Consider the following 19,319-nt stretch of genomic DNA (forward strand, 5'->3'; position numbering starts at 1 on the left):
TTTTACCAGAGTAAGTTTTTCAATTATTTTCACTATTCCTACATACAGAAGACAATTCTCATTACTGTAGTTGTTTTTCTGATTCTACAATCCACATTGCAAATTATGAAAAGAATAACATAGAAAAGGAACTGAAAGTGAACTTAAAATAACAATTTTATTTTATGGCAAGATATCAATGTATTTTAATTTTAAAATTAGTAAAAATTAAAATTATTCCATAGGTAATATAAAATTAAAACAATTATGTGCTATCTTTCAAAGATGTAAGCATTCTTGAATTATAACTTAGTTCTAAGATAGGTTGTATGTACATGTAAAGCTCTTACTAGACTGAGTTTTAATGGAGTCTTCTCCTCCAACATTTTAGTCATCAAATTCACTGTACATAATGCAGTTAACTTTGTGGAAATTTGCAAGTCTAACTTCTAAATATTGCAGCGAGTTCATTTTCTTCTTTCATTTGAACTTGCCTGAATAATTTTTTGTACATGCATATTATAGACTGTGTCCCCACAAAATTCGTATGTCAATGCCTAGTCCCCAGTATAATTGTATTTGGAGATAAAGCCTTTAGGGAAGTAATTAAGATTAAATTAATCTTGGCCCTAATCCAATGGGATTAGTGTCCTTAAAAGAGGAAGAGGAGACACCAGAGAGCCCTCTCTGCCATGTGAAGAAGACAGGGTGAAATGGTGACCATTTATAAGTTAGGAAGAGAGCTCTCACTAGAAGCTAACTATGCCAGTGCTTTGATCTTGGACTTCTCAGCCTCTACAAGTGTGAGAAATAAACTTGTGTTGTTTTAGCCTCCTATGGTATTTCATTATGGCAGCCCGAACGGACTAATACAATGCCTCTAAACCATTAAAGTATAGGTTGCCCAAACCTGTATTACATAAAAATAATTCTAATACAAATGTTGGAGGTCTTAATATGTATACCTGAGTATGTAAAAACAATTTGGAAAACTTAGTATTAAAAGTAATACCATTTTCCACATCTATTTTTCATTTTATTTTGTTGCCTCAGAGTTTTCAGTAACAACTACTGAGCTTATTAACTTTCTAAAATCTCTTTAAGTAAAGTCATAATGATCAACTCACCTTAGCAAGAAAGTAAAGATCTCTAACGGAGCGGGGAACCCTAAATCTAGTTAGTTCTGTCATTTCACAATTATTTAACTATGCAGGACACTGAAACTTTCTGAGTCCCAACATCTTCATCTTTTAAAGATACTGATATTAATGCACTCTATATTATACATCTTATTTTTTTTTTGGTATAAATTGTAAGTATAAACAACTTTAATGAGTTTTTAATAGTTTTACTTAATTTTTCACATTTTACAATATTCACTACTTCCCCCTTTAGCAGGAAACATGTATTTAAGGGTAAACACAATGGAGAACTTCAGCTGCAAACAAAGCATTCTATTATCTTTTAAACTCAAGCTCTGATAATCAGTGATAAAAAGAATCACATTCGACTGGGATCTGTGGCTCATGTCGGTAATCCCAGCACTTTGAGAGGCCGAAGTATGTGGATCACCTGAGGTCAGGAGTTTGAGACTAGCCTCGCCCTGAAGAAACCCCCTCTCTATTAAAAACATTAGCTGGGTGTGGTGGCAGGTGCCTGTAATCCCAGCTACTAGGGAGGCTAAGGCAGGAGATTCACTTGAACTAGAGAAGCAGAGGTTGCAGTGAGACGAGATCATGCCACTACACTCCAGCCTGGAAGATAGTGAGACTCCATCTCAAAAAATATTTATAATAATAATAATATTTCACTGAAGCAATACAACAAATAGGAACTGTTTTAACAATGATTTATTCAAACTCGAAAAATACATTGAAAAATCTAGAGCTAACGCTGAATATTAAAATTATAAAATGCACAAAAATTTCAATTTTTAAAATATGGATCTCTTTAGTATACGTAAAATAACATATCTAATTGCCATTGTTTCTCTTTGAGATATTAATTCTAGATAAAGGTTTTAGATCCACTTTTAACTTTTTGAAAATTCTACACTCATTTCTATTTTTGTCCAAATAGGACATTTAAGTAGTGAAGAAATATTTTATGCATATAGTGATTAAAAATAAAACTATCACTAACACACAAATGTTTAGCATTTTTTAACGTTAGCAATATGAAAAATGAATGGCCACCAACAATCAAAACCAAAATCCAGCAACTAAGATGTCTTTTGATATGTAAACAAATATACAAACTGTGGTACATTTATGCAATGGAGATTATTCAATGATTAAATGCGCTATGAAGTCCCAAAAAGGCACACAGAAGTCTTCTGTATTTTAAGTGAAATAAGGCAGTCTAAAAAAGCTAAAAGTGCTACATGCTGTATGATTCCAAATTTATAACATTCCCGAAAAGAAGAAAACATACAGAGAGTAAATGTGTCATTGGCTGCCTGGACTGGAGAAGGGAGAGATGAATGGGTAGAGCGTGGGGATTTTTTGGGCAGTGAAACTATTCTGGGTGATATTGTAATGGTAGAGAAATGATACATACCTGTCTAAATCCATATAAATGAACAACACAAATAACTGTAATGTAAACTATTGATTTTAATAATAATGTCTCTGTATTAATCAGTTTTTATAAACGTACCACAGTAATGTAAGATGTTAATAATGGGGCTATTGTTTCAGGGAAAGGGGGCTCTCCATACTTCCTGCCAATTTTCTGTAAACCTTAAACTACTCTAAACCTGAAGTCTATTAATTTTATTTAAAAAAAAAAAAACCAGAAAAAAACATTTTGATAATTTTTTTTTTACTTTTTAATAACAAGTTCTAAAGTCATCAAGAATTTGAAAAGATAAAATGCAGACAAATATAGTATCATAACTTGTAGGATCAAAAATAAAGAAACGTTGCTTATATCACATAGGTTCAGAGTTAACTAAATTAGTCTATATATCTACATTTGTAATCAAAATGTCACATTTATCGTGATTACGGTTTTGGCTTTTGTTTGTTTAGTTAACAGGCTAATGATCCAGAAAGTCAATACACTAAATTTTACTTTGTGTCTAAATTTGTTAGATAGCAGCAACCAAAATTTTCCATATAGTTTGACATATAAATAATTTTAAATAAAAGACTACTTACCACTATATTTGATCACACGAATTGTTGAATCTCCTTCACCAAATTTGGTGAGAGGAGTCAATCGGACTTCATAAGCTTCTGGCTTAATTAGCTCTGTCAAGTTATATGTAATTAATTCTCCCTTTTGAATATTCCCATTTATTTTAATCTCCTGCTCCCACCAACGCTGCTGCCCAGCCTGAAATCAAAACAATTATATAATAATGTTCACAGACTGTTCTTCAGAGGTACCAAGAAAATTGAAAACAAATTCTGAAATTTTATTAAATGAAAAAATATATTAATACATATTATTAAAGATCAGTTGTCTATAATGAGAAACAAATTTTGAAGATGTTTACATGCAGATGTTTGCAGGTAATTGCCAAATGATCAGAGGTTCATTAAACAGATTTAACAGATTTAACATATCATCTAATATTTAGTAAGAGTCAGAAATTTCAAAAGTGTCTCTGATTTGCTAGTTGGGAGATATTAAGTTTAGCTACTTCTTATACTTAGAACTCTTTATCACATTAGTAAACATATGCATTCCATATATAACAGTTCCTATATCTTCTGGGCATTAGAAACATAAAACAAAGTCTAAATCCTTAACTTTTTCAAGTCTATTAAAAAGACAGGCACAAAAAAATGTATAATATAAAATTTCAGTTATATGTCCAATAAAGAAAAATAAAAAATCACAAGGGAATTGAGTCATAGTGGGAAGGTTGGAGAGAGGACTCTTTCATCTAGTTAATCCGAGGACATCTCCATAAGAAGAATGTTGGGAACTTAAGATGAAGGCTAGGAATTTTCCATTGATTGGGCAAGAGGGAGCAATGGTCACCTTGAAATAATGGTGTCACAGTAATGAAGATGAAAATGTGATTGTAATATATTAGAAGAAGAATGAGTTTCACAGTGCTTTTCCCACACTAAAAAATCACAATGCTCAGATAATTTTATAGTACAGTTATCAAAATGTTCAGGAAACAATTCTAATCTTTTATAAAATCTTGCAGGGATTTTTAAAAAGAAAAACACTCTCCAGCTATATTACTTAATTTAAACCAAAAAATAGGATGGTATGAGAAAGAAAAATTATATGTATACAAAGTAAATTCATTAAGTTTTAATGGTCATTTTATATCCAGTATTGTTTCTCTTGCAAGGATGCAAAGATTGCTTAACATTAGAAAGTATATTAACATAGTTAACTGGTAAAAGAAGAAGAAAAAACATATTTCTACTAGATGGAGAAAAATTTGGGAAACATCCACTCATATTTATAATAAAACTATTAACAAGCTAGAAATAGAAGGGAACTTGATAAAGAAGATTCAACAAAAAGGTAGATGATGTTTTATTTTTAATGTTTATATATTAGAATTTGTTTAGAGTTACAATTGAGAAAATGTTCAACATAATCTATTTAAAATTGTACTTCAGTAACAATAAAGTATATATAATACTTGGGAAAACAAAACCAAAATAGATCTATAGAGTTGTCTGTGTAGGAATCTCTCTCTGTTTCTCTCTCTCTCTCCTTTTCTCTCGCTCTATCCTTCCATATACATATAACACTTGAGTGTCTTTTACAAGCACTCTGAAGCTTTCTTTATTAAATTTGTGCATCTAATTTATTAGATGAGATAATAGGTAGCCCACAGCTTTGTTTACTATTATAAATTGTGATTTTAAAACTATTAATATTTTAATGACTTATACAATAGTGATTTTTAAATTGTCCTTACATTCATATATATATTTATATATAACAAATACAGTCCTCTTTCTATATATATATATATATATATATATATGCATAATACTCCTTTGCCTTGTAATATGTGCCTGATATTTTTCATACCTGAAATCTATGGTGTCCTTTTTCATGGGGCTTTTCTCCTTTTATTTGCTTGGTTATTTTTCACTGGGTGCTGATAATGTGGCTTAAAATTCTATTATTGGGGGTTCTCTAAGGCCTGTGACAAACACATATTCTATAGATATACTGTTGTTTCTGACATGCTCCTAAGGGCATCAACCATATGGTCTGCTTTTACTTTGATTGTGAAACTCTTTGTTGTCACAAATTAGAGTGGAGAAGATCCATTGGTTGGAGAAGGCCTTGAGTTTGCATTGTTCTCTGCCTCAGTGCTGCCATACACATCAACATGGATAAATTTCCCAAAATGAATATTGAACTAAAATGAATTTTGAAGTAGAAATGTTATAAAATTTAGTTTTAAACTATGTATTTTAAAGAGGATGTATAGATATATATGTATTAAAGTATAAAGAAATGAAGAGAAATAATAAACAGTGAGTTCAAGATAGAGTTTAAGTAGGTTAGGAGAGTGTCAAGGGAAAATGATGCAATTGTGAGTGGTAAAGAAAGGACTTCAACTCTACTGGGTGATTTTTGTTTTGTTTTAGATTAATGGTAGATATAAAAATTATGATTACATTATTTTGTGTAGGCCTGAAATGTTTCTCTGTTTTTAATAAAGAGACTTAGAGAATAAGAGAGAGAAGTAATTTTGAATTTTCTTAAATCTCTTTCTCCCTTGAATTCCATGATGGTGCTGTCTCATATTGCTTCCCACATCTGCATCTTTGGCTACTCCTTATTTTCTTTTCCTTTGTTCTAAATGTTGATGTTCTCTACACTTTTAAATTTGGTGTTTTTGGTACTTTGCATTAGTGGTTCTCATATTTCTGCAAGCATGAGAAGCACTGGATGTCACTGTTAACCAAAATTCTAGGTGCCAAGCATCAGTAAATATGGTTCAGTGAGATCTATAAATATAATCTTTGAAAAGCATCTCCTCTCCCACATAGTCATTTGGATACAGATAATCCAGAGGCTACCTTTGGTGAGGCACAGATTAGTCCTGCTAAACCACCTCATCACTAGTAGTAGCTTCCTCTAATATCTCTATGTTGATAACTCCCTAACTTGTATATTAAGCTCAGAAAATTAAGAAAAAATACATCTACTAGTCTACCATGTGCTACTATTTTAACTGTGTTATGCTTATCCTTATATTTAATATACCACAAACCCTAGTAGTAACTATCTTAGCCCTATTTCATGAATGAAAAACTGAGGCAGAGAGAGATAAGGTAACTCTTTTAAGTGGCAGCTTCAGAATGTGATTAGACCCAAAATGACTCTTTTAGGCATCATTTTCTCCTTTGTTTTCCCCGAATTTATTGCTCTTTTAATTGTTTTTAGCAGAGTTCTTAAATATTTCGTTAAAATACACTATGTCTGGTCATTAATTTGATAGAAATGTGATGCGATTAAGTGCCAGCATACAATGTATATTTAACTGGCCTCCAAGGAGTACAGCAGAAAATCCAAGTTATTTCAGTGAAAACTGCATACAGTCACTGAATTTACCTACAGTGGTGAATGATAAAAAACCTAATTTCACAGAGAGTACTTATCTTTCATAAATAAGCAATGCATAGTTAATACTGGTTATTATGAAGCTTCTTTCAGTTACATAGGCTAAAATTCTATAACATAATATAAATGACAGTACTTTGACTGTTTTAAAATTTTAGATATTTATATATATGGATAATAGACAAAGTGCTATGATTTTTAAAGATAGATAAAAGCAATTTAAACACACAAAAATGTTACAGAATAATTTATTTGACATTTTACTGTTACCTAAAGACACACAAGTTTAATCAAGGTGTACTTTTCTGGGTGTTAATATAAGTTTAAATAAGAGTTTACTGCCACTGAAAATTTGAAGTACATCATAAAGGAGACACTGCAGGTATTCTCTTCTTATAATGAGTGTTCTAGTCAAGTAATTTTAGTCAGCAGATACACTGATGTTGTTACTTATTACAAACTCCAATGTCCATAACTCGATATGTGTATTAAAAAGCAATAACTTTGGTTCCAAGTCTCTAATATAAGTTGTAATGAAAACATATACTTCAGCAGTTGGCGGAATAAGCAATTAAATACTTCACATTGTATCTCAGTGAGCTGTGCAAAATGTAAAAATGGAAAACTAAATGCAATGTTTGCACATACACAAAAGGAAATGCAATATTATTCCACTTACTGAAAGTAATACCAGAAAATCCTCAGAGAAGATAGATTCTAAACCATACTGCAGATAACAGCCCCAGATCATACTTATAAGCATGATGATATGTAAGTGTGAAACTATTTTCTTCATGTCAATTTAAAAAATCCATTTAATTTGTCTTGTTTCCCCAGAAGATCTATTCCATTCATATGATTTAGAGGTTAGCCTAAAAATCCCCAAGTGCCCTAAAGTGAGGCTTTTTATTAAATGCTGTAATTTGTTATTTTTACTACAGAGGATAATTAAAAAGCTATCGCTGAAAAGATCTCAGGAGGAAAAACCATGTTAATTTTTTCTCCTAATTATCTCTTTTCTAAGAAACAAAATTAGCTCATTTAAAAGCAGAAGTATGCAACAGATTCTGAAATGTGAAGGGAATCAAAGTGACCCTGTTTTCCTTTTTTTTTTTTCTTGGACTGTAAATCTTTTTAACCACTAGAATGAGCTCCATTGAAAAGTACCAGGTAAGTGAAAACTAAAACAGAAGAAGAAATACACCTGAATACAAGGCATATATGTGTATTTATTTCATTTATTTTTATGTAACTCTGTAAGAGAGAGATTGAGATATCCATTTTATAGGAAACTTCCATTCATGTTTAGCAACCATACTGATAATAAAAATAATAGCTGACATTAAAAATCCAGGTACTACAGACCCTAAATCATACACATGAATGATTATCCAACAGAATATGAACTCATTAAGATGACATTTTCGTGGATTAAAATCAAATTGTCTTATAATTCCAATGTAACACTGATTTTAAGATAAACTACTGTTTTAATAACCCCTTTTAGGGGAAAGGAGATAGTAAGTAACATGGCATTAAATGAATCTTATTTTTCTTCTAACAATAGCAAACATTTATTCAACTAATTATATGTCTTTTCTTCTTTCATTACCACAAATTTGACTGTTACCTTCTTTACATTCAGCAAGAATTCTTCTGAGTAGGAACTTTGCACATCATGGAAATATTTTGCTTATCATACTTTGCTTATGCTATTAACACCTTTAGAAGTGAAGGTGTATCTTTTAGATATCGAGATGTTTACAAATTTTTATTTGCCATTGGTCTTTAGAATCTTGTATTGTTTTTCTTAATTGAATTATGTCTACATTAAAGTGAAGAGCTTTCCTTGAAAGCATCCTGGCATGGTAGAGGAGAGAATACTTATTGTTTGAACTGAGTCAACTTCATCTGGTCTTTCTAGTTGTGTTGTAGTGTCTAGCATCTATAGCATTTATTGTTTATGTCCTTGGAAGTGTCTTGGCCTTTAGTCACTAGTTCTATTCAGTCTGCATTTTTCTTGGGCAAATCACGAGTTCCTGAGTTTAACAGTATTATCTTTGCCTTTTCTTTTGAAGAGTTGTGGGATTGGTGAATCCTGACAGCTTCCCCAGAACTACAGTAAGCAAAGAATTAGCCTAAAGAACTAACCAGGCCCCATTCCTTGGAAATCTGACTCAGTCTACCTTACTATGCTACTTGAGGGGTCCTCCAAGTGGGACTCGGATCTCAGATCTTCTAGGCAAGTCTTGCAATCTTCCTCAGCTACATATTGGGAAGTGAGCATACATCCTTTCCTATTCTGGTGGGTTGTAGGTGCCTTTTATCAGGGAATCTCTAGGACTGACTCTATTGCTATTCTCTTACTAATGCTAAAATAATCCTCTTTATCATGCCTGGAACTCTGTATTTGCATAGGGAATTGCTCCTGATATTTTTATTCCTGACATAAAGCATTTCAGAATGCTACGCTGTTTCTCCCCAGCACCTCCCACATACTTCCACCACCATGATCTCTATTTGATTTAAATACTAGGCTTTCAAGGCTTGTTTTTGCTTGGGCTTTATAAAATCTACTAAAAGTTCACTTATCACCTTTCTTGTTTTGTGCAGGTGTGGGTTGGTCTTCCCATTTTGTGCCATAAACCTTAGCCTTCTCTGTTGTAATTTTAAGTAATGAGAGAGGCTTTATAAAGAAAATTACAAGAATAGGAAAATTCATTTGTTAATTTGTCAAATTCTCAACTGACCTTTTCCACCAAAGTTTTTAATAGCAAACTACTATAAACTTGCATTTAGCTTTGAGTATTTTGAAAATCATTCCCTATAGTATTTGTTGTTTATATGTCTTTTAGCATCAGTTACTGATTCTAAAAACAAACACAAGCAGCCCTCAGGTAAAGACAGCACTGAATGTGTCCACAGCATTGGTGGTCTCTGTCTTTCATGCAGTTTAGCAAGCTTTCTTCTTTCACCTATCTTAGTGAGTTGCTGCTGTCTGAAGAGATGTGAACTGGCTATGCAAGCAGAGTCTCTGGTAAAGCTCACCAGTAAATAAATGAAAGGCCTTGCAAATATATTTCAAGGAATTTTTTTTTAAAGAAAACTAAGCATTAAGCAGAGAGAACAAAGTCTTTAGTGACAACCAAGGGAAATACTCTTGCTCAGTGATCACAGAAATAGAAGAAATAGAAAAAGTAGAACTGGAAGTTGAGAAAACATGGAGTCTAAAACTTCCTCCATGTATTAAGTGTGTTATGACAAAGGGAAAAATGTAGTTCCAAAAAAACTATGACAAATATTAAAACAGAACTTTGAACAAAAGTAAGTTCTTTTAGTACCTTGAAAAAAATTACTGCTCACACAGTAGCTAAAATTGAAGTGAAGATTAAAACAAAGACTGGCATTTTACATAGTGTTTAATATGTAGTACATGTTTTATGTGCCTCTGCATTCCTAATGTGACAGTTTAAAGTATATTAAAGGGATATGATGATACTTAGAACATAGCCTATATTTATTGAGCGATTGCTATATTCTTTTAGTTAATTTAATCCCAAGCAAATCAGTGAGACAGCAAATTAAATTGTTTCTATATTTTTATCTTTTAACCCTTTATATTAAAGTGTATAGAATTATTGTTTCTAAATATAATTCTAGAAAAATAAAATGCTAAAAATGAAAAAAGAATAAACATGGTATCTCAGAAGACATACAGAATAATGTTCAGATGAATCTCGTTAGCCTTTCTTATTCCTGTCCCTTCGTAGTATTTGAAAGGTAATTGCTGACACTTACCTTAGAGAATGATTAATTTTTTTAACTTGCAAAGCAGATTTATGTTATATTAATATAATTTGTTGTTTTATATAGTTAGCAATAAGTTTAATGAATTATAATCATGATTAAATAATTATATTGAATAATACTGTTTAAATTCATGATTTGGTAAAGTCTTGACATTTGATGAATAGGACATAAGGTGAAATTTAGATAAATGTGGTTTTTTTGTTTTAGTTTCTAAAAGAATAGGTTATTAAAAGATAGCAGATATATAAGAGTCTAGTAACTACAACTTCATCACCAAAGCATTCCCTTATTGGACTTTTTAAATTATGAGATTTACTTTATAATAATTATAATAAATATCGTAATAAATATTTTTTTGTTTCCTATCTAAACTTAGAAAAGTAAATGTGTTATGTAGTAGAAGTTAATATGAGACATTCTGGCTCATGATGTCACTTTGGTGACAGTCATGTTAACATAGCCCCATCTGTGGGGAAATGAGCCTCTTATGGAAGACATTAATCCTTAAGATACAATTGACAACTTTATTAAAAATGCTTTTTTAAATAAGCTTACTTAAGAAAAATGATATAAAAATGTATTTACAAAGCAAAACAATATTGAATTAGCATAAAAGCAGACATATAGACAAGTGGAACAGAGTAGGGCCTAGAAATAAACTTAAGCATCTACAGTCAACAAATTTTTGACAAGTCCACCACAAAGACCCAATGAAGAGAGAGAATAGACTCTTCAGAAAATAGTGTGGGAAAATGAATATCCACATGCGAAAGAATGAAACTGGCTCTTATACCATACACAAATTAATTCAAAATAGATTAAAGATCTATGCATAAGACCTGAAGCTATGCAGTCCTAGAAGAAAATGGGTGAAAGCTCCTTGATACTGGCTCCAAGAAGAAATTTTTGGATATTTAACCAAAAGCATAAGCAGCAAAATAAAAAATAAACAATTGGGACTACATCAAACTAAAAGGCTTCAGTACAACAAAGGAAGCAATTAAGAAAATGCAAAGCCGCAGTGAATTGTAAAAATCATGTGTGAAACGTATTATCAGATAAGGGTTAATATCCAAATTATATAATGAACTCACACAACTCAACAACAAAAAAACAATCCAGCCCCGCCAAAATGAGCAAAAGACAATAGATATTTCTTTAAGGAAGAAGTAAAACTGGTCAACAGGTAGATGAAAAGGTGCTCGATATCACTAATCATCATGAAAATGAAAAACCCATAATGAAATACCATCTTACATCTGTTGGCATGACTATTATAAAAAAAGACGAGATAACAAGTATTGGCAAGGGTGTGGAGATAAAGGAAAATTCTACACTATTAGTAGGTATAGAGATTGGTTCAGCCATTGTGAAAACCAGTATGAAGCTTCTTTAAAAATTTAAAAATCAAACTACCATATGACCCAGAAATCTCTTTTCTAGATATATATCCAGAGGAGATCACCAACTTATAAAGACAACTGCACACCCATGTTTATTTCAGCATATTCACAATAGCCAAAATATGGAAACAATCTAAATGTCTATAAATGAATAAATGGATAAAGAAATTGCAAGGTACACAGTTGAAGAGCACCCAGCTTTAAAAAAACAAGATACTACTATTTGCAATAGCAGATGGACCTAGAAGAATTATGCTAAGTAAAATAAAGCAGACCCAGAAAGAAATATAGTCCATGATACCACCTATATGTGGAATCGAAAACAAAACAAAACTCAAATACACAGAAATAGAACATGGAAAGGTGGCTGCCAGGGGTAGAAATGTGAGGAAAATGGAGAGATGGAGGTCAAAGGGTACAATGTTCAGTTATGTAGGATAAATAGGATAGAGACTTATCACAGAACATAGGCCCACAGTTAACAGTATTATAAAATAGAAACTTGCTAAGAGAGCCAATTTTAGGTACTTGTACCACATACAGCCACATACAGACAAAAGAGAACTATATAAGATAAATAAGTTAATTTGCTAGACTGTAGTAATGATTGTATGTGTATTTATATAAAAACATGTTGTATACCTTAAAAATATACAGTAAAAATAATTTAAAAACATACTAACAGTACATTGACATTTTAATACTATAATTTCTAGAAACAACTTTGACAACTACATTATTCTTTACATAGGAATTAAAAATGTAATCAGAGACTAAGCTATTTTAAAAATTATCTTCTGTGTTTTTAGTACAAATTGTACTGTCAGTCTGCCTTAACTGTGATTTCAGCCAGTAGTGTGCTTAAATATGAAATTTATAATGTCACCACTGATATTTTACAAGATTTTTAGACTTCTATGTATTATGTCCCTTAATTCCACCACCAGACATCAGAGAGGCTGACCCTTTAATGGCACATTTGATTCATTTTCACAATTTTTAGAATTGCAGTTTGGGGTGATAGTTGAGAATACACAACAAGAGTATTTTTGTTTACTAAGAAAAATAAAAAAATGTAAAATTTTTTGTGGACTCACTATTGCCAGATATTTTGCTAAATATTTCACACATTATTTTAATTTAAATCTTATAAAAATGTCTATTGAGGTTAGTATTCTTATCTTTATTTCCTCAGTTGAAGTAAGAGATAAACCAATGAACTTTCTCAGGTCATACAGTTGGTAAGAAGCAGAAGATAATACAGAAACCCAATATTGTCCAATTTCAAGGCTACTCTCATAATCTTAATCACTATTCTCCATTTCTTCTTCTTATATTAAATTTGTTGCTTTCACAGGCTTTCCTGACAGACTTTCCTGTATTCACATTCCCGTAGAAATTTACAAATAATTTTTTTCACCATTGGGAAGGCCTGATTATGTTGAACTTAATTATATAGCAAGGGGTGACAGAGGAGGAAAATAAATCTAGCTTTTATCCGTAAGACAAAGGTCAGTCATACAAAAAGCTTTTGATTTTGTGAGACCTGACAGTTAAAGTGAATTCAGATTCTGCTTTCAATTTTATTTAGAGACTCCACTGGATGTGTGCTTTGGTTGTGCTGAGTTTGTGCTCGTAACTGTTACATAAATCATTAAATGACAGGGTATTTCATGCTGCCTCAGGAAAGAATTTATATATATTACTGACATATCCCCTCTACTATGTATTTATTACTTCCATCTGTTAAAACAACAACACTGAAATCCACCTAAGAGACCATGTGTAACAGTAAAAATAATCATTCTGTAGCAGGTGCTGATAAATTACTATGAAAGAATAACTTGCTTCTATCAAGTTTGAAAATGACACTTTCTAATTATTTTCTTGTCATGCTTGGATCAGCAGGTGAAAGGACACCTCAACCTAAAAATTAATTTGTTATAGATTCCAACCCTGATAAATTGGAATTAAGCAATTCAGTCACTATCTTTTGTTAAGTAGGTTTTTTAAGGAATACTAACAATTTCTCCAGGAAGTAGAAATAAATTAGGGGTTGAGTTTTTAGTTTTTATTCATCTTGGCATCTGATATGGTTTGGCTGTGTCCCCACCCAAATCTTATCTTGAATTGTAGTTCCACTAATCTTCACATGCTTTGGCAGGAACCCAGTGGGAGGCAATTGAATCATGGGGGTGGTTACCCAAATACTGCTGTTCTTGTGACAGTGAGTTCTCACAAGATCTGATGGCTTCATAAAACGCTTTTACGCCTTTGCTCAGCACTTTTCTCCCTTGTAAATAAATACCTAGTCTCAGGTATTTCTTCATAGAAGCATAAGAATGGACTAAAAGTATCTATTTTATATAAGGGGAATCATAATCACTTCCTTCAACTATTTGTAAGAATAGCTAGGTACACTTCTATAAATCTACAGGATTTTTTTACTATTGCTATGTTCTGAATTTATTACTAATAGTCTTATATTTTGATTATGCAATGCCACCTGTCCCTTCCATGTATCACTGACAACTTCCTTTAACAGTCTTTCAACTGAAGTTCTTGCTTCTGTTGAGTACCGATTACTGTCTAGGTTACATATTGGTACTAAAGTTCAATCTTGTTCTCCTGCTTAAATTATTTGAGTCATGACTCTTTTGTAAAGTTATTTATAATAATAGTTAACATTATTGAACACCTACCGTATACTTTGATGAATTCAATTTAACATGGTTAAAATGTATAATGTCACTATGGATATTTTCTAAGTTTTGTTAGGCTATTTTAGCTTGATGTCACTTAAATATTAATTTAGGCAGTCATTTTGGTTAATATATTTTCATAGACTTTATACCATAGAGCATATTGAAATATAAATTTAAACATACTGCCATACTGTAGCTTTAATTCAATTATTGACAATGATAAAAAAATTAATTCTCAAAGTGTCCTAAAATTGTACACATAGAAGAACAAAGGTTAAAAAGGACAGGCAATGCTTATGGTTGTGAATACTTACATAAATGTTTAGAGATTAGCATTGCTTACTACACTTTGGATTCAAAATGTCAATAATATTTTCTTCTCATCGAAATCACAAAACATTGACTGATACATATATTCATTCATTTAAAATCATCTAATTTTTGTTGACATGATAAACAAAAGTAATGAGGAACCAAGCAGAGTGAACTCTTTTTATATTATGCATTACATTATAAATGTTATAATCCAAAGTTTAAACATTAAAATTGGGAGTGTAAGGGAGAACAGACAAGAGCATGAGCATGTTATCTACAACATATTCACACATAATTTAATATAATTTCAAGCTCTGTGTACCTTCCCTTTGAGCATTAGAAAATTCAGAATTAAATTACCTGAATTACAGTGTTGTTTTTTAGTGATTTTATGGCCAACGAAACTCAATAACTTTTTCTTAATGAGTATATAGGACAGTATGACAAGAAATGCTACTTGCTAATCTTTTCCCAGTCCACATACTCATTAACAAGAGAACCCAATTTTTAGCAGTGCTGCATTTCTGAGCATCCCTCTAATAGATGTGGTCATATGACCTAGCCTTGGCCAATGACATGTAAGTGGTGGTGCTGTGTGAGGCTTCTGGGAATGCCTACAACTTTTCAGTAGTAACTACTGAAATAGAGATTTATCAGTAGGGTTCTTTGTTTAAAGAAATACCATAAACGTGCCTCCCAAATGGCACAAAGTAAATTGATAATTGAACCAACCAATGACAATTTAGAATACATATTTTAAATGTTTTTCAGAAAACCTTAATGTGATATCTATATTTATTCATATATGAAATCTATATTGAGATTATTGTTCTCTACTAACATTTATATTTACTAAGCATCTAATCTAATATCACTTGCCACTGAAGTATGCCTATGTTTACATATTATTTAACTTAATATCATCCTCATATCTGTACTATATATTCCTGTCAGTTTCTAGAAACATATTTTTTAATAATCAAAGATTTCTTAATGCATTGCTTTAGGAAATTAACAGAGAAACACACAATGTCTTATACAAAGATGTATATTAAGGTCATTTGATATTTTGAAGGGCAGATATCCACAACATTCTATTTTAATGGGAAATGTTGCACAATATCATAGATTAATTCAGACATTGAAAGCCATCTGTTGAGAGCCTATTACTTAAACAAATTAGACAGAGTCTTTGTTCTCCTTAGAGGTTGAAGTCTAACCTAGTACCTTTCTCATTGTGTTATTCTGAGGATTAAAAGAATTAATACATATAAAGCACTTAAAAATGTTTAACAGAAAGTAAACATTATATAAGTGTTAGCTAACACAATAATATATTCTTTAAGACTCTTTTAAACCCTTTAAAAAATACTGGGTACTGCAATACTAATTGCAGTAAAGAATCCAACAGTTAGGCTGAATTGAATTGCAAAATGGATATAACTTAAGAGAAGGTTTTGAACCAGATGATGTCAAACAGTTCTCTCAGAAGGCATTAGTAAAGTATGATTTAAAAATTACAAAAGGAGGTCAAGAAATACGTAGGAAATGAATGTGTCAATATCCACATGTACTTAGGTAAGAAAAAAAGTAGTCACTACTTGAAAATACAATGGTAGAATTTTCTAGAATATTACCTCATATTTTTCACATTGGGCAAAAGACATGCATAGACATTTGTCTGAAGAAGATATACAGATGGCAAATAAACATCTGAAATATTAGCCATTAGAGAAATACAAATTAAAACCAAATAAGATATAACTACACATATATCAGGATGGCTGAGATAAAAATAGTGATAACAACCCCTGAGAAGCATATATAGAAAGTCACTCATTTATATATTTCTGAGGGGAATGTAAACAATAAAACCACCTCAGAAAATAGTTTGGCAGTTTCTTTTAAAACTAAAAATTGACTTATACACCACTCAGCCTGCACTGCTGAGCATTTATCCCAGAGAAATAAATATTATTTTTCACAAAGGACTTGTACATGAATACTTATAGCACCTTAGTTGTTAACAGCCAAAAATCTTGAACAGCCCAAATGTATTTTAAAAGAAGAATTATTAATCAAACTGTAGGACATTCATACCATTAGAATACTACTCAACCATGAAAAGAATGAACTGTTGATACGGGCAACAACTTGGATAAATCTCAAGGAAATGATACTGAATATAAAAGTTAATTTCAAACAGATATTACATGATTCAATTTATTTAACAACTGTGAAATAATGTAATTATAGGAATGAGGATGAAATTAGTGATTTCTAGGGATAAGTGTAGATAGAAGAGTAACATAAGGGATTCTCTGGTGATGATACAATTGAATATCTTGTTTGCATTATGGTTACACAAAGCTATGCATATGCAAACACACACAAACAAATGAGTGCATGTACAATGAGTGAATTCTGATAAAACTCATGGATTGTACCAATGTAAGTTTCTTGGTTTTCATAATGTATTTGTGTTTGTGTAGGATTGTGGCTTGGAGGGAGCATAGTGGGGGAGGGTTTCATGAAACTTTCCTGTAAATTTGTATGCAACTTACTATGAATCTATAATTATTCAGAATAAGTGTTTTTAAAAAGAAAAAAAACCTCCATATTGAAAGGCTTTTAAAGAACTGAAGGGGATATGTAAGGGTAAGAAAAAGATACAAACATGACACACATGAATACTTACACACAAACTTGTTATAGTAAATTTTAAGAATATCAAAGAAATAGAAAATACTGGAAAATCTAATAAGCATGAATATTCAAAACCAAAGGATGGAAAATCAGATTTGGCATGCTCCTTGAGGGCATCTGTGCATACAAGAGACAATGAAGCACTATTTTCAAACTATTAAAGGAGAAGACAATCAAACCTAGAATGTTCAGCTAAACCATCCCACATGTACTTATTCATTTACTCAGCAGATATTTACTGTACAACCACTATGTGCCAAACAGTACCAGACATCGAGGATAATGCAGAAAATACAAGAGAGAAAAATCTCTTACTCCATGCTACTGTAAAAGCAATTCAATTAACCTGTAATGCTCACCACATGTCTCAACCACTCTGGAAAGCCTTGTTCATACCTTTTCCTTTCCCTTAATAACCGAGGCTCACTGCTAGGGCTTCACGATGGTGAGCTGAGCCTGTGACCAAAACAGCTTTCTCTGAACCATATGGGCATCGCAATCTTAATTGAAGAGCTATGGGCAAATCTGAAAGTAAACTCAAAAAGGAGAACTGTGGTTTGTGTGGAGATCTTAATTATTCATCACCATGAGCAATGTTGCTTGGGAATGAGGATGACTTTTAAGCAATTACTTCATAAGGCATATCCAGATGCCACTAGGTTTAAATGCAGTTGTCACTGATGAACCCCTCTTTCTTGTTCCATCTCTTTTAGGGATATAAAAGCATGACTTACTATTTGCCCTCATTTTCCCCTTGTTTTTCAAGAAAGAGTTTTATGTAAACCATATGCCACTGTAGAATAGGTGTGGTGTCTTCATATAAATAAACATAACTATTTTTAGTTTTTTTTAACAGTACTACCATGACCTCAATTTTGAAAGTGTTTGCATTTGAATTATTACTATTTTTGTTTACTTCCCAATGTCAACATAAGCGATAATTAGTGGAATTATATATTTGCCTCAGAGCTCTTTTCAAAATAAATAAAACTTTGCAGATGTTGTAAACCCACATTTTATCTTTCCTCAGACCTATTCCCTTCCTCCCTCACTACAGGGAAGAACTATATACAGTAGGTACTTTTCTCTTTTCCCAAATACGGTTTTATAACTTTCTGGCATATATCTGAATACATAGAAATTATACTATTTGAAGAATAAAAATCTTATATCCTTCCAAAATCTTTGCTTTTTTTTTTCTATGCTAACAAATTTTTCTACAACTAAGATTTTGTTTTGTTTTTTGAGCAACCAAAATAAGATAAGCATGGCATTGTATTGATGCAGAATGTATATAACACAAGGACTACAATGAGTTCCTTCCCACTATTCGTCTACTTTTATTGCTTTGTATACAGCCATGATATTTTCATGCTTTCAGCTAGTAATGACTAAGAATTTGCTTTATGTTCAAGGTACTGCTATCTAGAATTTTGTGGTAGAGAAAATAAGCATTTTCTCAAGAGTTACACTACTTAATGTTGCAATACTTCATTTGCTGTAATTTCTAAGGTACCAGGAATACACAGACCTAGTTAAATATACAGATTAATCAGTATTTCTTTTCTTTATTTTACAACCTAATGATAGCTGCAGGAGGCAAATAAGGGGGAGGGGCCCAGAGAATCTCCCACGGGTGCACACTGAAAGAATGGGTTGGAGCCAGGGGAAGTTTGCTCTATTTGTAGCAGGGAGGAGCCTTGCTTCTTCAGTTCCTGTGTTGTGGCCTGGCATTTAATCCATGAGATGGGAGTACTGGCAGGAACCCCTCTCATTTTGCTAAGAGTTGTTCTTTTTTATTTTTTTTCACCCAATAAATTCTGTTCCTGTTACCCTT

At 31.8% G+C, this 19,319-nt stretch overlaps 1 protein-coding gene across 4 annotated transcripts in view; it reads right to left on the reverse strand.

The window, feature by feature from the left end:
• Nucleotides 1–19,319, reverse strand: part of MDGA2 (MAM domain containing glycosylphosphatidylinositol anchor 2) — an 868,798-nt gene that overhangs the window by 42,210 nt on the left and 807,269 nt on the right. For all 4 annotated transcript variants that reach the window (XM_021668181.2, XM_064365839.1, XM_021668182.2 and 1 more), the window contains one exon: nucleotides 3,141–3,318. In XM_021668181.2, coding sequence (XP_021523856.1) covers nucleotides 3,141–3,318 — 178 coding nt within the window. The remainder of the gene's footprint in view (nucleotides 1–3,140; nucleotides 3,319–19,319) is intronic.

Source organism: Aotus nancymaae, unplaced genomic scaffold, assembly GCF_030222135.1.
Source record: "Aotus nancymaae isolate 86718 unplaced genomic scaffold, 86718_ANA_hifiasm-v0.15.2.pri h1tg000062l, whole genome shotgun sequence".
Taxonomy (NCBI): domain Eukaryota; kingdom Metazoa; phylum Chordata; class Mammalia; order Primates; family Aotidae; genus Aotus; species Aotus nancymaae.